The following is a 20,633-nucleotide window of genomic DNA, read 5'->3' on the forward strand; positions in this document are numbered from 1 at the left end:
TCTCCAAACCGCCCCCCCAAGCCCCAGCTGGAGTAAATCTCTCTCCTTTCTTCCCAAAGCAGAGGTTTATTCACTATGCAGTGAGAAGAAGGCATCTCAAGCCAGCTCAAGTGCCAGAGAAGCTCTTGGCTTCCTATAAGGGGGTCCCAGGCAGGGAACATCAAGGGACTGGACAGACCAGCCCTGCCTGTACCGCTGCTCCCCCCATCACTAACCACCAGGGCTTTACAGCTGGGCACCAGGAGCACCACAATGGCTGTGCAGGGCTACTTTGCCACCTTCTCACCCCCGTTTGCCAGACCAAACAGAGCTCTTGGGAGCCGTGGTCCTTGTCCAGCTGAGCCCACAGGCACTGATGGTCAGGACGCAGGGAGGAGAGGGTGCCAGGGGGAGGCAGAGGGCTCCGGAGGTGGCCACGGTTACTAGAGATCAGCACACAGCCGTGAGGGAAAGGCGAGGGCTGGGCTCAGCCCCACCGAGACCCAGCATCGCAGCCCACTGTGCTCCCAAGGTCAGGGGCATGGCCAGCGCTCGCTGTTCTCATGGAAACCAACAAGCTGAGGGATCAAACGTGCCAGGACAGCAAGGCATAGGCAGCCACAGGCTGAAACCGGCTCACACAAACCCTGCAGCAGCATCCTTGGAGGACTCTCCTCTGCCAGAGCCCCAGACCTCAGAGGAGCTCTGGATCTGCCCAAAGCACGGCAGCAGCATAGACCCTTAGTACGGCACCTCCGCCAGCAGCCTCCCAAGGTCACCCCTGGGGTGACCCACCCCGATGGTGGGGAGCAGCTGTGGCACCCAGCCGGGCAACCTCCATCGTATTTGGGGGTGTCGAGACAAGGGGTAGCCAACAAGACACGTGGGGGAGGACAAGCTCCACCACCACCTGCCACTGCTCCTCATGAGGAGGAACTGCCATGCTGCCAAGGCAAGAGGTGGCTGTGCAGACCCTGATAGCACCTTCCCCCTCGGCATGCCTGGAAGATGCTCCAAGGGCTGGAACCCCTCTTGCTATGAAGACAGGTTGGGAGAGCTGGGGGCGTTCAGCCTGAAGAAGAGAAGGCTCCTGGGAGACCTTACAGCTACTTCCAGTGCCTAAAGGAGCTCCAAGAGAGCTGGAGAGGACTTGGACAAGGGATGGAGTGACAGGACAAGGGGGAATGGCTTCACACTGACAGAGGACAGGATTAGATGGGGTATTGGGAAGAAATTCTTCCCTGGGAGGGTGGGGAGGCCCTGTCACAGGTTGCCCAGAGAAGCTTGGCTGCTCCATCCCTGGAAGTGTCCAAGGCCAGGCTGGACGGGGCTTGGAGCAACCTGGGATAGTGGAAGGTGTCCCTGGCAACGGCAGGGTGGAACGAGATGAGCTTTGAGGTCCCTTGCAATCCAAACCATTCTGTAATTCAAAGACTGACTGGGGTCACCGAGACCGATGGGTCCTTCCCCCTCAGCATCCCTTCGCTGAGGACACCGAGGTGGCCACTGGCGGGTCCCCCACGGGGTGTCAGGAGCCCCGACGCCTCCGCCCGCCGCCTCCCTCACCCCCCTCCCACGCCGACGTCGAGCCCGGCGGCTGCACTCACCCAGCATCTGGCTGAAGAGCAGCTGCTCCAGGTCGCCCAGCACCGTCACCACCAGCTCGGGGTCCACCTTCAGGTACGGCTTCTCCTCGGTGCCCGCCGCCACCGCCGGCCCCTTCCCGCCCAGCAGCTCGTCGTCGCATTTGCCGCCGCCGCCACCTCCGCCGCCCGCCTCGGGGGCCTTGCTGAGGGGCTTCACCTCGGCGTAGGGCCCGCGGGGGATGCGGCTCGGCTTCCCGGCGGGGGGCGGCTTGGCAGGGCCGGCGGGGCGCGGCGACAGCAGCGAGTGCTCGGAGCGGGACAGGCTTCGCGACATGGCGGGCGCGTCCCGCCCGCGGGGGCCGCCGCGCCCGCCGCCCCCCGCCGCCGCCGCCCCCGGCGCCGCCGCCTTGGCCATGTCGTCGCTCCAGCGGGGCTCGTAGAGCTGCCGCTTCTTCTCGGCGTCGGTGAGAAAGGCGAGGTTGGTGAGCGACTTCTGCTTGCGCAGGTTGGAGCCGGCCGGCAGCCGCCCCTCCGCGCTGCTCGCCTTGAAGACGCGCAGCTCCGCGCCCCGCGGCCCCGCGGCCGCCGCCGCCTTCGCCCGCTTCGGCATCACGGCGCCGCCGTCGGGGCCCCGCCGGTAGCCGCGCTCCTCCTCGCCCAGCTCCACGTCGGGAAGGCTCTTGAGGTTGCTCCCCAGCATCCCCGCGCTGCAATCATTTAACCCGCCGGGCGCTGCTGCTGCCGCTGCGGCACCGAGGACACACCGGGCGAGACAAGAGGGAGAGGCGCCGTCAGCGCCCGCCCCACCGGCCGAGGCGGAGCAGGGCGGGGATGGCGCGGGCCGGGAGGGGAGTGGGGGGCGGGTGAGCGGCGCGGCCCCACCTCGCCGCTCCGCCGCCGGCAGGACACTGCGAACCAGCGGAATGTCAGGGGCGAACAAAAAGGGCCCGCCCTCCTCTGGCGCGGACGGGGGGGCGGGGCCGCGGCGCGAGCAGGGAGGGAGGGAGGGGAGGGGGCGCGCGCCGAGGGGCGGGGCCGGGCGGGGGCGCGCGCCGGGGGTGGGAGGGGCGGGAAGGACCCCCCGGGGCGGCGGGACCCGAACGGGAGCTCCGGGAGGGAGCGGGACCCGCGGGACAGTGCGGGACCCCGGGACAGTGCGGGACCCGCGGGACAGTGCGGGACCCGCGGGACAGTGCGGGACCCCGGGACAGTGCGGGACCCGCGGGACAGTGCGGGACCCGCGGGACAGTGCGGGACCCCGGGACAGTGCGGGACCCGCGGGACAGTGCGGGACCCGCGGGACAGTGCGGGACCCCGGGACAGTGCGGGACCCGCGGGACAGTGCGGGACCCGCGGGACAGTGCGGGACCCCGGGACAGTGCGGGACCCCGGGGCAGCGGGACCCCGGGACAGTGCGGGACCCCGGGACAGTGCGGGACCCCGGGACAGTGCGGGACCCCGGGGAGCGGGACCCCGGGGGCGGAGGGACCGAGTGGGACCCCCCGGAGCACTGGATCTGTGCGGGTCCCTAGGGTGACACGGGAACCCGGGGGGCGAGGTTCGAAGCTGGCAGGCGCGGTGCTGGGTGCACCCGTGGGTGCCGTCGGGGGCTGCCCCCCGCACCGAGCCCGTCCCGCAGCCCCTCGCAGGCAGGGGTGTGCCGGGTGCCCGATGGCAGAGGTGTGAAGCCAGAGGGGTGGGGTCCCACGCCCCAGCGCCCTGTCTTGAAGCACCTCCTGTCTCGCCTGACACGGACCCCACATCCAGGCTAACACTGCACACCCATCCCCGGGGGGGGGAAACGTCCCCATTTCACCCCAAATGGTGTGGGAAGAGCCTGGGCTCACTCTCCCCCAGGAGCCCCCTGAGGGACATCGTGGTCCCCAAACACAGTGGTTCCTCTTCAGTGATCCAGGGGAATTAAGGGGGGGGAAAGAGGGGGAGTGGGATCTGGTTATCATCATTTTTCATTAATTACCCGTCCCTCGGAAGGGGTGAATTAAGTCTATTTGGTGACCTCACGCGGGCTGCCATGGCAACCGCCGGGAAATATTGCATTAGAGCCCATCGCTGCTGCCGAGATAAGGACGGGAGGGCCGGGGGCGGCGCGTGCCCCCCAGCCCACCCCCGGGAGGGTGTTCGGGGGTTCAGCCCGTGGTACTGCTGAGGAGTCCCAAAATAACGCAGCATGAATGGGACGATAAAGGGTGGCCAAAAAAAACAACGTTTTGCACCAAAAGGTGCTGCTGGGGCAGGATGGTTGCACAAACTGCACCCCGAAGGGCCCTCTGTGGGGGGCAAATCTGCCGGTGCTGTGTCATTTTGGGGCTGAGGGAGTGACCCTTGGGGCCTCCCAATGTCCCGTATACCCTCTGGCTGGGTCCAACGGAGCCCCGGGAGGTGCCGCGGGCCGCGGTGACTGGAGGGAAGGAAAGGAGCCGGCCCCTTCCCCAGCGCCAAACCCGCTCGGCCTCATCCCAAAACCTCCCGAAGGTCTTCAGGCAGCTGCGCTGGGCGCATGCCAGCCCCGCTTACTCCCTCCTGCTTCCTCCCGGAACACCCTCCCGCTCGCCCCCGGTTTCAGCGCTTCCCAAATCGGGGGTCAGCGCTGAACCCCCTTATCCTCTGGCTGCGGTGCCGGGCCCCCGCGTCAAAGACGGGCTCTGTCTGGAGCCACCTCATCTCTGACCGACTTCTGTCCCTTCAAATCACCCGGCGAACCTCCTGGCTCTCTTTTTTCCCCGTCCCTGCACATCCCTGGAGCATCCCGCCATCCTCCGCTGCCGCTGCCCTGGCAACCGCCGCCCCAGCATCCCTCCAGGAACCGCCCCAAAATCTCCCCCCGAAGCAAGAGCCGGAGGGGACTGGGGTGTCCCCAACATTGCAGCGGGGAGCTCGTATTCAGCCCTCGGGAAAGGGGGTGATCCGGCGGTGGGTGTGAGGAACCAGCAGTGCCGCGGCACCCGCCCCCGCGCCGGCTCCTTAGAAATGGGTCATTCCTGGAGCTCGCTGGGAAACTGGGAAGAGGAGGGAAAGGAGCCAAGCGGAGTGATGTCCCGGCGTCGTCCCCGCAGGATTCAGTCCCCTGTGCCCCCCGCTGTGTAGGGTTTTGGCCTACACAGAATGCGGGAACTGCAGCCGAGCCCTTCCCAGGGGAGTTGGGGCACCTCCAGTGTGGGGGTTCCTCCCGCCGCCCCACCGACCTCCAGTCCTGGCTCCTGTCCAGCACGAGCCTCTGCCCTCTGGCACCGGCAGGACCCCCCCACCATTCCCGGGAAACCCCCCTGGACTCACTCAGGCCTCTGGGTTTGGGGTCGCGGCCAGGTTGCTCTGCAGGACCAGGACACTCTTCGCCTGAGGACGTGGCCCTCTCCTGCTCCCGGTTCTCCTGCAGCCTGGGGGCAGAGGGGAATGAGGGTGGGGAAGCAGGGGCACATCACGGTGTGCAGCCAGCTGGGAACCCCCAGGAGATGGGAACACGATGCCATGGGCTCTGCCAGGGTCTGGGGACACTGGTCTCATAATAGTGGGGTCCCAGGGCACCCTGTTCCCCACTGAATCCTTCCCCTGCCCCTCACCAGCTCCCACGGGTGCCCCAGGAACCCCTAGCACCCCAAGTTCAGTGGGAACTCACCTTTTGGTTCAGAGTCCCCAGACCCAACCCCTCCATTTCCCGTGACCACACCCACCGTCCCTACCAGCCTCCCCGTGTCCCCATACCCCCCCAGCCCCATGTCCCCCTGTCTCCAGGCTCCCCCACAGCCCCACCATTCCCTGCCACTGTGTCCCCCTGCCACCATCCTCCCCTACAGCCCCCCATTCCCTGTCCCCATGCCCCCCCGCCCCCACGTGTCTCTGCCCCCACACCTCCCCATCTCCAAGCACTCACCGGTAGTGGAAGGGTGCCACGGTGGCAGTGACGGGGTGGCTGTGCAGGGGGCCCGAGGAGAAGGTGATGGCCCCTGACCCAAATATGGGGCCCCTCCCCTGTGAGCCACCATGGGACTCATCCCCTGTCCCTGCCACGGCCGCTCCGCTGCCCTTCCCAGGGGACCCCTCCGGCCGTCCCCCAGCCCTGCCCTGTGCTGATGGAGCTTTGGGCAGCTCCATGGGCTCCCCCACCCTGCCTGCCCCTCTCCTCCCGCTGCCCACTGCCTCTGGACGCTTCCCAGGGGACACCAAGGGTCTTGCCAGGGCTTTCTGCCTGCCACCAAGAGGGACACTGGGGCTTCCCTCCCTGCTCTTGGCTGCCTCACGGCTGGCAGCTCTGTCAGTGCCTTTGGGCTTGAGGGTCTTGGGGGCTGGCACCGTCCCTGGCCAGGGGGACAGAGCCCTGTGGGGGACGGGGGACCCTGGGGTGCTCGGGGGGGCTGCTGTGTGCAGCTTGCCATGGGTTATGGCACGGGGCACTGGGATGGCGGAGGGGTAGTGGCTGCGGCCACTGGAGCTGACGTTGGCCATCCTGTTCATCCTGGAGAGGCAGCTGCTGGCAAGGCTGTGGAGGGAGAGGAGGGATGGTCACTGCCCAGCACAGCATGGGGGGGGGGGCACACCAGACCCTGGTCATGGTCTGCACTGGCTGTGGGTGCTGCCTGTCCCCACCCCAGGAGGAGGACACTGCATCCCAACCTCCAGGGTGAGGACACACATAATGTCCTCCAACAGGGCCAGGGCGTATGTGATGTCCTCCCCCAGGGAGCCTATGCAGCCCATCCCTACATCCCCAAGTCCCTGTGGCAGGTCTCTTCAGTAACGACATATGGGCACAGACCCTCACCAGGTCAGGCTGCACCACAGGCAGGACAGGACCCTCTTGGCCACTCAAAACCTTCTCCTGGTCCCCAAAACCACCTCCTGGTCAAACAAGACTGTCCCCTGGCCACCCAAGCCCATCTCCCAGACATCTGAGGCCACCTCCTGGCCACCTAGGACCACCTCCTGGTCATCCAAGACTGTCTCCTGGCCATCGAAGACCAACTTCTTGTCACCTGAGACCATCTCCTGTGGCACCTTCTAGTGGCAGAGGACCAGCTTTGTGACCCCATCTACTGGTGTCTGTGTCCCACCCCCACAATGGAGTGCCCTCCACCTCCCCAACATCCCCACACACAGTGCCACCTACCCCACCTCTCCATGCTCCCACTCTCATCTTGCCCCCTTGGTGACCCCTCCTGGCACCACCCTTCAGACTGTGCTCTGTGTCCCCTTGCCTTGGTGTCTTGCTCCATGTGATGAGAATGGGGTCTCAGCAACCCCCTCATCCCATCCAAAGCATCCAGGGTCAGGCAGAGCCATCTTTGCTAACACTGGTGACAGGGATGTTGGCATGGTCACAGTGAGTGGAGGAGCTCATCACTCTCACAGGGTTTGCCTGGGCAGGCAGAGCAGAGCTCAGCCAGGAAATCAGCCATGGAGCAAAGCTCTGCCTACAACCACCTCCCACCTTCAGCTCTTCAGGAAAAGCCTCAAAACTCAAAGAAAAAGGTTTTCTTCAGGAGATGGAGTGATCTCTAGAAAAGACGGGGAGCTGTAGCCCCACAGGCGCCAGGTGCCACAAATCTCTTGGGACACACATTTTGCATGTTGCTCCAGTGTGGTTTTGTTCAGCCCCCTTGAAGGAAAACCTCTGGGGAGGGGAGAAGATGTTTTTTGAGGTTCCTGGCCATTCTAGGGAGGACCATCCGCTCCAGGTTGGCCACCCGTGGTGGGGGTTCCTCTGCCCCAAGCTGCTTTAGTGTTGGGTGAGTGCAGTGAGCACAAGAGGGTCCAGCGAGTGCATTCGGGGCTGTGCCGGAGCCCACCGAGGCTGTTCCTGGCAGACTGGAGAATGCAGCTGCCCAGGTACGCCCACACACACCCACTCTGCCAAACCACCTGGCTGAGATGGGGCTTCTCCAGAGCTGGAAAGGTTTCTTGGTAAGCCCTGAGGTGCAGGGGCACCCTGATGGGAACAGCACCCAGCCCCAGCCCTGCACCCATTGCATCTCCCGGCGGAGGGGATGAACAAAGTCCAAAAATGTCCCAAACCACCCTGTTTAGCCTCTTCCCCACTGCAAGGTGCCCTGAGCCCTGCTCCCCTCAGGCTTTTGGGGATCTGAAAGGACCAAGCCATGCCCCACATTCTCCCCCCAGCAGGAGTGACCACGTCCCTGCCGCAGGCAGTGCTGGGATGAATGCACTCAAATTCCCTTTCTCCAGACCCACATGAGCTGAATCACTTGATCAGGGAGCCATAGGTCACGGGGAGAAGGGCTGATGCAGCGGATGAGATCAAGGAATCACAGCACTGACTCCAGCACCAGCCAGGAGCTACAAAGGTCTTTCCAAGGCAGTTTTGATTAAGGGGCAGAGGGAACTGATACCCTGGGCTTGCCCTCACTGAAGCTTTTGAAACACCCAGGAGCTTTTTCTCTCTCCCCATACGCCAACTGAGCTGTCTCTGCCTCTGCTCACTGTGGTCATGGCCCCAGGCCAGGGCACCGGTGGGTGGAGGCAGCACTGGGACAGGCTCTTGGGGGTCTCTGGGACAGATCCATCCTTGAGTCACTGCAAGGTGTGGGATGGAGGCAGGCATGGGGGCTCTACCACTCCCATGGGGGCACATAGATCTGTATCCAGCTGGGGGGGCAACCACAGTCCCCAGTGTGGGGCCCTGTGCTGGCACCAGCCCACACCCAAGGGTGCTGCAAGGTGGGCAGCAGGAGCCAGGCCGGCCTTTCCCTGTGCCAAAGGTCACTCCTGGGAGTGCAGTGGCCAGAGCTCAGCACCCAGCTGAAGACCAGCTCATTCCCGGGGGCACAGTGCTCCCAATCCAGTTGTGAATATCAGCAGCACCTGAGCCTTTTCCTGGTCTGTGTCCCACAATCCGTGCTTACAAACCCCAATTCTGCACTTTTTTCCCTTCTCCTTAAGGCAGCCCCATGCCCCAGGAGTGCTGTGCCTGCGGGCAGAGCAGTTTGAAGCCTTGAGCAAAATACCTCCTGCAAACACAAACAGGGTTGACCTTCATAGAACCATGGAATGGTTTGGGTTGGAAGGGACCTTACAAAGCATCTCATTCCAACCCCCTGCCATGGGCAGGGACACCTTCCACTAGAGCAGGGTGCTCCAAGCCCTGTCCAACCTGGCCTTGAACACTTCTAGGGATAAGAGGACCTTCCTCCTCACAGACATGAGGATGCCCAGGATGGGGTGAAGAGCCAGCAAAGCTCCAGCCTTATGGACATGAGTGGTGAAACCATCACTCCCAACTCACCCATTTCACCCCAAGGTCCCTCACACAAATGTCTCCCGCCCCAGGGGCTGCTGCTGGTGCATTTTCTCCTAACACAGTGGGAGATCATCTGCCCCGACTCCACAAAACCTGTCCCAAGATCCTCCTCAACCAACTCAGAGTGAAAAAAACTTCATCTAGTTTCATGCTACAACCTTACTTTCCCTGGCACCCACTGAGCACCACCAGCATGCAGCACCCCTCCTGCCCTGCCCTGGGCACGTGGCATCAGGGCTGTAACCTGATTTTCCAGATTTTTTTTTCCACTTTGAATTTCTTTCTTGTGAAAGAAAGGTTTCTCAGGAGATGCCAGTTCCTGCTGGGAACCAGGCTTGGAGCAGTCCTTTTCCCACCACACACACCTTGGGTATCTCCGAGGGCACCCATCGCTCTGCTGCCTCCAGCTGAGCATGGTTGAGCCCTCCTCGGGCTTCACCCTGCTCTGGAGATGCCAGGGGCTTCCTGGGGGATGGCTGAGGGGAAATGTGGATGCAGTCCCACTTCCCTACACTGTGTCACCAGCTGGACCCTTGGACTGGGATCCCACACCCAGGGATGCCACCAAAGGGATAAATTAAAGTGGCTCCCACCAAGTCCCTATTTGTGCCAGCAGCCCCAGGAGGAGCCACTGCCCCCTACTCATCCATCCCCAGCCAGCACAAACTAAAACCATTCCTGGGCAAGATTCAGCCCATTCTTCTTCCCAAATAATTCTTCCTTTGCCTCCTAACTGATTTTACCCCATTGAAGCTCTGCCCCCAGAACTGAGTGCCCCTGGTGTGTGCCCCATGTGTCACCATGGCAGGGGAGCAGGCGAGCCCCCCGTCATGCTGTGTCACGCTGGCGTCCTGCCACCTCTCTGCCCAGCTAAAGCAGGTCATGGCTTGACCCAGTTACACCCAGCAGCTCCTTCGCAATTAGCTCAAAAGGGAAACAACTTTCTCCTTCAATGTAACCCAGGAACAGCTCTCGGGAACCAGCTGCTGCTCACCCTCCAGGTAACATGAGCACCAGGAACTTGCACCTGATGCTTTAATTGGGGGACTTTCACCTGCTGGGTGAGTTTTTGGCCCCATCACTTCCCCAGGTACCAGCTTAGGATTGTTAGGTCTCATGGTAGTGGAAAGCAGCAGGTGCACAAGGTATTTTAGCACCAGAGGATATTTTGGAGCAGCTGCAGCAGTGCTGTGGGCAGCAGACCCCTGCATGAGTGCCAGGGCTGAGCCTCCTGGGCAGCCAGAGGTGTTCACCTCCCAGCCAAGGGGAGGATGCTCATCCCAGCTGTCTCCAGAGCTCAGGTCTTGAGGTGGAACTTGAGTTTTCCCTGAGTTAAAGACCTCTAATCCCAGAGGCAAGGTTGTTTCTGATCCCTTCAGATGATGCCATTCACAGAGATGTGGGTGTTCACATTGAAAGAAAATGACACGGACCTTGGACAAGCTGTGTCCTTCATCCCAGGACAAACACAAGCCAGCACATCCCTGAAGGCATCTTCCTCAAAGAGGCATCTGTTGTGCCCGGAGCTTAAGCTGCTTCCTCAGCCCCGTGTCCAAATCCATCCCACATGTGCGATTTTAGCAGCCAGAAATGAACAGGGACCTGGAGCCTGGTCTCATTTCATGTCCCCATTTCCATGACCCAGAGGGGTCACTGGAGCATCTCCAGCATTGAAGCAGATCCATTTTGGAGCCATCCATCACCTGAGCCAAGCTGGGAACAGTCTATGACACTGCAGGGGCTACACCAAAGAGCTGAAGCCCCCAGATCCCCCACAATGCCTTGGAGGGAGCCAATCTCTGTCTCTCCCATGGTCCCAAGAGAACAGCTAACAGCTCTGGAAGTGTTTTGGTCTGTATTTTGGGGATGACTTTTATAAACCAGATAAAATTCTCTCTTATCTCTCACAGCTGAGATCCCTGTCAGGGATGAAACACTGCTCCATGCCCCAGGGTAACTGTGGAAGGAGTCTGAGTATGGACACTGAGTGATGGAAAAGGTGTTCAACCCCTCAACCTCTGCTGACAAATTGCTGCCACTCTATGCCTCAGTTTCCCCACCCTGACGTGGCCTCTGCAAGGGGTGAAGGAGCTGAAACCAGGCTGAGAAATAGCAATAAAGGAGGATGGATCCTTCCCTGGGTGTCCTGGGCTGAAGAGCAGCTTTGTAAATTGGGAACCATCCTTGAGACACCCTTGGGACTGGCAGCACAGGAACACCAGGGGCTGCAGCAGATCTGGACATGTTGGGTGTCCCTGGGGAGATGCTCAGGGACTGCAAAGCATCCTACATTTTAAAGGGTGTGGGTGGAGGGGTGAACCCCAGGCTGTGAGTGGCCTGAGGAGGTGAGCCCCGCCAAGAGTTCCAGTGTTGTGACACAGCTACTCCCAAAAGCTGCTCCCTGCACCTCGCAGCCCTGTGCAGGATCTGGCTTCGAGCTGCCGTCAGGGATGGCAGTGCTCCAGCACAGCCTCCTCCCTGGCACGCTCGGGAAGGGTGACAAAGAAAAGGCTCCTTGTGACACAAGAGACATAAAACTTTCCTAAGAGAAACAAAGGGAGCCAGGGCAGAAAGGGGCCTTCAGAGGAGAACAAACTACTGATTCAGCTACCAGCCCCAGCCCTCCAGCCCCTGTGCCCTGGCCGGGAGCTGGCCTGCCCACCACCGGTGTCACTGCCTGGGACACTGCCACCATCCACATCGCCAGGGAACCAGGCTGGGTCCTTCCTCAGGGAGGTCTCACTGCTCCCCTCTCCCTGCCCCTCCACAGGGCAATGCCAGGGTAGAGGGTGCGCTCGCCAGGCTGGGTGCAGGCAGGTGGTTCTCCTGGGTGCAGTCAGTGGATGGGCAGCTGGGAGGGAGGGGAGGCTGGGCAGGCCCAGCTCTTCCTGTCCTGGTTGGCTGTTCCCCTCAGCACGATGCTGAGGGCTCTGGGAGCTGTTTGGAGATGGGCTGTGTCCTGGGAGGAGCTGAAGGACAGAAACCGGCTGTTGTCTGAGCAGAGATCATTAAATCACAGAATCGTTCAGGTTGGAAAAGTCCTCCAAGATCATCAAGCCCAACTGCTAACCCAGCACTGCCATGTCCACCACAAAACCATGTCCCCAAGTGCCAGATCTACACGGTTTTTTGAACACTTCCAGGGATGCCCAGCCCATAGCCATAGCACTAATCCCTGGTTTAGCCCCTCCACAGCAATCCCATTAGCCACTTAACCCACTTCAATAGAACCTACTCTGAGCAAAGCTGAGCTCGGAGCTGGACCTGCTGTAGCAGCCGCTGCCACGGACCCCCGGGTACGACCTGGAGACCGAGCTCTGGGCTGGGCTGTGCCCGGCACAAATCCCTTTGTGGGATGAGGCTGGATGCTCTGGGGCTGGGACAGACCCCGGGACCTGTGCGGGGGTCTGTGCAAGGGACTGCGTGAGAGTCTGTGGGAGGGACCGTGTGAGGGGCTGTGCAAGGGTCCTCGACGTCGAAGGCTTCTCCCCGGGGATATCCCGGGTCCCAGTGGCTCGGACCACACAGTGCCCACTGTCCCACGGTTCCCCGTGTCCCCCCAGCCCTTCCCCACCCCGCGGGTCTCTCCCTGAGGCGGTTCCTGCCTGCCGGAGCAACTGGACATCGGGGTAGGGGTGTCCTCCCCGCCGGGAAGGACCCCCCGGGGGCGGATATTTGGGCTGCCCGGCAGAGGCCGGGGCGGAGGGGCATGGGGGACATCCCCGGCCCCCGGCGCTGGGGACGTTCAGGAGGCGCGGGTGCTGGACAGCTCCACCCGGGGCACCGCCCCCCCGGTACCGCCCCCCGGCCGGTGTCACCCCCGGCCCCGACCGGTGTCACCTCCACCCCGCTCGGTACCGCATCCCTAGTCGGTGTCATGTCCCCGAGGCCGGTATCACCCTCCCCTCCGCCGGGTACCACCCCGGGACCGGTGTCTCCCCCTCGGACCGGTGCCGCCTCCCCCAGCCGGTGCATCCCCCTCCGGAACCGGTGTCATCCCCTGGAGACCGCGTCCGTCCCCTCGCCATCCCGGTGTCCCCTTGCCCTGCATTGGCCGCACCGCCCATGGCCGATGGTGTCTGTCCCCCTCGGGCCACCGCCGCCAGCCCGGGGCCAGAAGAGCGAGTCCCCGGGGACCAGCCCAAGGCCCAGGCCTCCCGACCCCTCGGCTGCCTGTCTGGGACGGAGCCATCTGTCCAGTGCCTGGTGCCATCTGTCCCCCAGCAGCGCTGCCTGTCATGTCCCGGTGTCTCCAGCCCCCACAGGGACCAAGGTTGTCCTTCCGTGAGGTGACACTCTGCTGAACCCTCTCCAGGTGCCCCTGCAGTGAAGGGCTGCCTGGAAGGGTTTGGGTGGTTCCTGGTGATCTCCCACACTCCTCAGACTCCCCAGTCCCCCTGTGCTAAGAAGAGTCTTGAAGTGGTTGGCAGCCCCACAACTGGCACACGGACCATCACCGGGCATTGCAGAGCCCAGGATCCCCTCAACATCCAGCACCATGGTCAAAATGCAGCATCTCCTATTGCATGTCCTGAGGGCTTCAAAACCTCCCCAAACTCTTCCCTGAACCTCAGGGGCCAAGGATCCCCCAGTGCCAGATCAAACCCTGGGCCAGGAGCCGTCCTGCAGCTCTGGTGACATTCGGCTGAACCCTTTTCTGGGTCAAAACTCCATAGAGCTGGTTGCATCATTTATTTAGCCCCGTGTTCCTGCGGCATCACAGACCTGCCCTTTGCTCCTGAGAATTTTGAGCAAGAGCAGATGTCGCAGCGTCTGCATTCGCCGCCGCTGCGCGGAAACGGCCCCCCCGGTCCTCGACCCGTGAAACCTGGAAGCTCCTGATGGATTTTGGCTTGGCTGCCGGAGCAGTGGGGAGAGGCAGCTGCATGGCGGGGCTGTGAAACACATTAACTCAGCAGATGCTGCCGCCTTCACACGCGTACGTGTGCACTGGGATGGTTGGGATGGTCAGGGGCAGCTGGGCTTGCCCCCCCATCCCGGCACAGGCAGTGCATCTCCGGCCCCCCCTGTGCTCCCAGGCAAGATCCTCACTGCCTGTCTGCTCCTTTCAGTGCCCAGCTCTCACAGGCAGAGCAGGCACAAAAAAGGTATTTCCCCACCCAAGGCAGGTTAAGGATTTAAAAACGCTGTTGGAAGTACGGGGTGGATAACGCTAGGAACACAGCAACGTGATCCAAAAGTGGGAGCTTTAACCCAAGAGATGTGCCATCACCGAGCTCCAGATTGGGGCATTTTTAGATGCTGAATCTGCTTCAGGAGATGGACTGAGTGAAAGTCAACTCATGGATCCAATTCTCAACTGAACCCCCCAGTCTCCTCCCTGCAGTACGGACCATTCCCATCACAGACCATTCCCACCAGGAGCTAAACTTCCCTGTCTGGTCTTACCTGGCCAAGCCAGATGAGTCTCCCCTAATTCCTCGTATAATGAAACGAATCCACTGCTCTTGCAGCCGGGACCCTTCCCAGGGGGTTTGCCCCAAGAGCCCCAGACACACACTGGCACCCAGAGGGGACAACCAGGAATTTGCAATGGAAAGCAAAATCCATGGGGAGCCCTTAATGAGATGAGTGGATTTTCCAGTGAGCTGTAAATCCGCAGTCATTGCTGGCAAACACCTCCCTGCTGGGTCTGGACGAGGGGGCAGGGGGTTGTGACAGCCCCCCCTCCAGAGGGATTCACATTCCCAGGGTTTATCAGAACAACCCCAAGATTGTGTTCCTGATGCCAATGTCCCCACTGTCACTTAATCCATGTGGCTGGAAGAGGTGGGCCCCCAGCCTCAGTATCCCCCACCAACCCCCCCACCCTCTTCCACCCGAAATTAAACCTCCCACCTCCATGGGATGCAGCTGATGGAGCCACCATGGGGCCATCACACCCAGAGGATGCCTGGCTTTCCCAGAGGGGAGCACAAGCATCCCTTCAGTATCCCCCAATTATCCCTTGAGCATCCCTCCTCCTCGCCTGCAGCGAGCAGCCTGTGTGAGGATGGCAGTGCTCCTGCCTTCCCTTGCCCACCCTACAGTGAACATCTCCTGGGATGGACACCCCCCGAGGAGGGGGCACAGAGCAGTGGGGTGAGGGGGAGGGGAGAGGGAAGGGGTGGAGAAGATGTGACTTATCGCCTGGCCCCGCTCAGGGGGAGTTTCCTCTGCCGGAGGTGACGCCGCCCAGTCACATCCTCATGGGCCTCGAGTGGGAGCCGAGGATGAGGATGGGGGAACGAGCGCAAACCCAGCTCCCCCAGCTTCCACCTCCACTCCTCCGTGAGAGCAGGGGAATCCAGGGAATGCAGGCAACTACTGGGAGGCAGAAACTTGAGCACTGGTTCCCACCCCAAACCCACTCCCCACAGCACAGCCAAGACCTTTGGAGCCTCATTCCCCCATCCCAGTGGGGAGAGGAGCCAGGACACCAGTCTCACTGCCCCAGCCAGCCCCGGGCATGGGTGTTTGTCCCCACCTGTTCCCTCCCCATGCGATGCCTTGGGGCATCCCAACCCAGTGCCTGCAGGGCAGGCCCTGAGCTCCTGGCTTCATTCCCATGATGAGTGGCAGCAGGGCAGGAGCCAAGGTGGCACCAGGACCTACTGCTGAGCCTTGGCAGAAGAGAACTTGCAGGATGTGACCCTGCAGTGAAACTCATGGGAACCAGCACCGAGATGTGGTGACCTGGAGCCTCTAATAAGGGTCCTGGGGGAAGGGATGATACCACAGGTAATTCAGTTATCATCCCCATCCCATCCCCACCCCCATTTATGGGGCATTGACCAGACAAGCTCAGAATAGAGCAGGGGGACCAAAATCCACAGCCAGAGACAACTTCACCCCAGCTCCTGCCCCCCACATCCCCACCGATTCCCTGGGACAGAGCAGAGCTGTAAACCCCCCCTGAGCTGCTCAGCCAGGACCTCCCCCCCTCCAGTTAACGAAAATCCTGCTTTCCCCAATTATTGTCCCTTCCCATGATGGTAGTGATGTGTGCTGAGTGCTGGGGGCTCCTCCAGCCCCTCTCCCCCCGAGCATTCGTCAATCCAGGCAGTCAATCCACAGCAGTGCCCAACATCCAGACCCTGCAGCACAACCTGACAAAGCTCATAAGAGGTCACTTGCTAATGAGCAGGGCTCCAACTGTGCTGGCAAATGAACCAGAGCCTGCTGGGACAGGTTGGTGATTGATGTGTCACCTGGAAGCATTTGAGGGTTTCCCACAGGTGCTGGCAATGTGTCACCTGCCTGCAGCCCGTGCCTCAGTTTCCCCATGAGCTGCCACGAGCCTCATCACCGCCTGTGCCACTGACTGCCCTGACAGGTCCTGGCTCCCAAGAGTGTGTTCCTGGAGCTGGCACTACTCTGTGCTTATTTAGAGCTTGAGGACTGATCCTGTCTAGCCAAAACAGGCTTTCCCTGGGGGCACACAGGGCAGTGGGCAGAGCCAGCGTGGTCCCAGCTGCCCCATCCCTGTCACTGCTGTTTTTCCCCTGCAGAGGGTACAAAGGGCTGTGGGAGGATGGAGTGTGCTGTCCCCGGCTGCCACCAAAAGGACCCCAGACAGGTGATGGGAGACTGTCACCCGTTTGCCAGCAGCAGGGCAGAGGGGGGTCACATGGTGGGAACGGAGGACTTCCATCCCATACTGGTGTCCCCACCACAGGTTGAAGTCCCCCTGGCACTTTGCTGGTGCTGGAGCTTGTCAAACCTCCCCAGGGAGCGTGTGCAGATGAGGGAACATCCCTCTGGATCAGGGAGCAGAAGTGGCTCTGCCAGGGTCACGGGCACAGCGAGGCACCATCCTCCCACAGCTCCCGCTCCAGCTCCCCCAGCTCCACACAGATCCTGCTCCAGCCAGGAAGCAGGAACACGTCCTCTGGGTTCCGGCCTGGTGGGTGCCCCAGCCTGGAGGCACTGGGGACAGGACAGGGTGCTCCAGCCCGGTGACACCATGTCCTGTCCCCACATCAGCTCCAGCCTGTGCCAGACGTTCCCACTACCAGCTCTGCCAGGACCCCGGGGGCTGCAGTGGCCCCACTGCGGTCAGGGGTCCCACCAGCCCCAGGCTCAGTGGCTGCACCTCAAGCACCAGACCGGGAAGGGTCACCTGATCCCCATGCCCGTGGCCCAGGCCCCACATCCCGCTCCAAGCCCGGGGCCCCACTCCCATCCACAGCCGGAAACACCTTTTTCCTGTCCGTGGGGCTGCAGCGTGGGGGAGGCGGCAGGAAAAAACCTCGTGTCCCGGCAGGTTATTTATATCCTGCTGCCAGTGGAGCCAGCCTGATCCCCCTCCACGACCCCACATGCACCCCAAGCTCTGCTCCAACCCCTTCAGCCTCATCTCTGTCCCCATTCTATTCTTGCCCTCAACCCCATCTCATCCCATCCTTTCTGTATCCCCATTCCTATTCCTATCCTCATCTCATCCCTAACCCATCCCATCTCATCCCCATCCCTTCCTTATCCCCATCCCTATCTCCATTCCCATCTTAGTTCCCAACCCAGTTAACATCCCCATCCCATTCCCACCCCCATTCCTCTCCTTGACACCACCCCCTCCCTACACACCCAGACTGGAGACTCCCTTTAACAGGAGGATCTCAAATTCCGCCTTGGGGTCACCATTCTTTTCCCAGTGAGCGCCAGATCTCATCCAGCCCCACATTCCCCGTCCCACTCTGTCTCCCCTCTCTAGACCCGTTCTGACCCCTCAGAGCTGGCTCCCTGTGCTGGAATGTGGGGCAGGGCTGGATCCAGCCTGTATCCATGTCCCAGGAGCCTTCTGTGTCGTCCAGTCCCAGGAAACTGAGGCACGGGGCTGGCAGAGCGAAGAGTGCCTGAGGACAGGGCCATGGGCACGGCCGGGGCATGGGAGGGCAGCCCCTGTCCCCCAGAGAGGTGCAGGAGCCCTGAACCCCCCGGCACGGGAGCCCTGCACCCCCCGGCACGGGAGCCCTGCACCCCCCGGCACGGACACTTACTCAGTGAAATGACTCAGCCAGGATCCGGCCGGGGCAGCCGGGATTTCCTGACTCAGCTCCCCCGGCTGTGAAAGTGGCAGGGTCTAACCCCTCCTTCCAACCACACAGGCACCAACACACCCAGCTGGGGGGGCGCAGGGGGCTCCCCCATCCCTGGAACCCCCCGGGAGTACCTGGACACTCTCTGGCACTGGGGATGACGGCACAAGCCGCTACGGCGAAGTCTTGGGAAGCGCGGGCAGCACCCCAAAAACCCACGGGCAACCCCTGCCTGAGTTGGGATACGTGCTCGCCCGCTCTGGGCAGCAGGGGGTATCCGGCAGAGCCGGCTGCGGGCCCGGCATCCCGGCACACCCAGACTCCCTGGCTCTCCTCCCAGTTGTTTTTTTCCTAGGTGAAATCCAGGAAAAGAGTCGCGCCGGCACACACACGCGCTGAGTCTTTACCGCTTCCCTGCCGCGGGGTGATGGCACCTCCATGTCCCACGGGGACACGGCTCGGGATGAAGTCAGCTCAAAGTTTTCCCTCCGTCCTGTGCCATCCCGGTTTGGCTGCAACATTCCCGGCTCCGAGGAGCCTGGGGATGCTCCATCACCCCAGGTGGTGCAGTGGTGCTCCACCTGGGGTGGTGGAGGATACCCATGGGAAGCACCCATGGGTGCCTACAGCCCGGCAGCACCTTCCCCTGTCGAAAAGGGAGGGCAGAGACCGGGATCTGCCGGCGCTGACCTGCTCTGCCTGAGGAGAGAAGATGTGGGGCAGCACAACATGCTTTTTTGACAGCCCCATGCCTCAGTTTCCCCCATCACCCATTTCAGCAGTATCTGTGCCTCAGTTTCCCTGTCACCCTCTGTTGGTCATTCTGTGCTCCCCGGTGGCTGGACAGGGGACACACCTGCTTTTGGCACTGCGATGTTTTCCTGCAGCCCCCCTCTGCCAGGGATGGGGATTGAGGGTGTCCAGGGCACACCGGGACACAGGAATTTGCCAGCATAGACACGTTGCAGCTCCCACTGCTGAAACAGGACCCCCGTGGAGAGGCGGGAACATTGGGGGTCGCAGGAGAGGGGAGATGGGGGGCTGCCACTAGTGCCAGGCAGTGCCAGCTCCTACAGCAGCTGCCTGTCCCCTCCCGGTCCCTGTAAGCACGTCCCCCAAGTCACCACTCGTCCCCGCAGCACGACCACATCTCCTCGGTCCCCAACGGGTTGTTTCCCGTCATCTGCTGCCCGCAGCTGTGCGCTCCCCTTGTCACCCTGGTCCCCGACGGGGCGTTCCCCATCACCGCTAATCCCCACCCGTTGCCCCTTCTGTGAACGCCGGTCCCAGCAGTATGTCCCACATCACTCCGACCCCACCGGGATGTCCCCGGTGTCATCGACGGTCCCCGTCGAGGTGTTCCCTATCAGGGCCGGTCTCCACCGGGATGTCCCTCGTGCCTTCCAGGGCCACACAGGACGGCCCCCACCACCCCCTGTCCCCGGCGCGGTGTCCCCCGTGTCTCCCCACTCCCAGCGGGGTGTCCCCCGTGTCTCCCCGGAGCACATCCTCCCCAGTCCCGGTCCCGGTGCCCCGCTCACCGCTCGCTCGCCCCGTCCCGCCGCGGCCCCGCGGGCAGCGCCCGGAGCCGCCGCCGGTCGCGCAGTGACAGCGGGGCCGGGGACCCGCGCGGGCCGGGCCGGGCGAGCGGGGGAGGAGTCGCGCAGGCCCGTGCCCGGCCCCGCCGCTCCGGCCGCCCGGGGGTGCCTGCCCCGGTCCCCGGTCCCCAGACCCTTGACCCCCGGTCCCCCAGCCCAGAGAGGCGGGTGCGGGGCCGCCCCTGCCCCGCTCGGTCCCTCGGGGCGGCCTTGCCCTGTCCCCGGTGCCCTGATGCCGCTCGGCTGCCAAGGCGCGGCGCTTGGATTCGGCGGCAGAGCCTGAGCCGGGGAAACCCCATAGACCCACCCCCGGATCCCCCGCGGACCCCCCCCCCCCCGGATTCCCTATGGATCCTATATGGACGCCCAGAGGCAATGGCTCCTCGATCCTACCCGTATCTCCCCATTAATTACTCCGCAGGGTTATCCTTAGATCCCCTCCCCATTGATCCTGACACTGTCCCCATCATGGACTCTCTCCCCGGATTTCCCATGGACCCCCGCGGATTTCTTATGGACCCCAGACCCATAACTCCCCCCACAGTTCCCTCCTTATGGCCCTCCCTGACTCCTCCGCTCCACGTGACCCCCAGCCCTGGATCCCCTCCCCATGAATCTCGACATGGTCCCCCCCTCGGACTACTCCTGGATCCCCCACAGATTACCTACGGATCCCCTATGGATCCCCGACCCCTGGACACACTCCCACACACAGTGGATCCCTCTCTATATCCCCACGGACACCCCAAGGGGTTCCCCCGCTCCCAGACCCTCCCCGTGGATCCCAGTATGGACCCTCTAATGGATCCCATTTGGATCCTCCTATCCAGGGATGCCCCACCATGAACTCCCTTGACCCATGGATTTCCAGCCTCTGGATCCTCCCCTCCCTATCCCCCATGGCTCTCCCCCCATAGATCCTCCTAGATCCCTCGCCCCAAAGAATTCCAGCTTGGGTCAGCCCAACCCATGGATTCCCTGCTCCTCCCAGACTCCCACCGGATCCCCCATAGGTCCCTCAGAGATCCCCCCATATCTGCCTGCCATAGATCCCCCACCCATGGATCCCCCCACAGATCCCCCTCCATCCCCCTGCCATGGATTTTCCATGGATTCTCCCCATGGATTCCCCCCATGGATTCTCCCCATGGATTCCCCCCAT

General features: G+C 62.4%; 1 protein-coding gene across 1 annotated transcript in view; it reads right to left on the reverse strand.

Annotated features, from left to right (window-relative positions):
- The window catches only part of NAV1 (neuron navigator 1), a 62,443-nt gene extending 55,818 nt beyond the window's left edge, over positions 1-6,625 (reverse strand). Inside the window, exons 1-3 of the mRNA XM_017821288.1 lie at positions 5,455-6,625; positions 4,860-4,960; positions 1,587-2,309 (exon numbers count right to left, since the gene is read on the reverse strand). Of these exons, the coding sequence (XP_017676777.1) occupies positions 1,587-2,309; positions 4,860-4,960; positions 5,455-6,035 (1,405 nt within the window). The 5' untranslated portion in view covers positions 6,036-6,625. The remainder of the gene's footprint in view (positions 1-1,586; positions 2,310-4,859; positions 4,961-5,454) is intronic.
- Positions 6,626-20,633: the final 14,008 nt, after the last annotated feature.

Source organism: Lepidothrix coronata, unplaced genomic scaffold, assembly GCF_001604755.1.
Source record: "Lepidothrix coronata isolate B3197 unplaced genomic scaffold, Lepidothrix_coronata-1.0 Scaffold90, whole genome shotgun sequence".
NCBI lineage: Eukaryota > Metazoa > Chordata > Aves > Passeriformes > Pipridae > Lepidothrix > Lepidothrix coronata.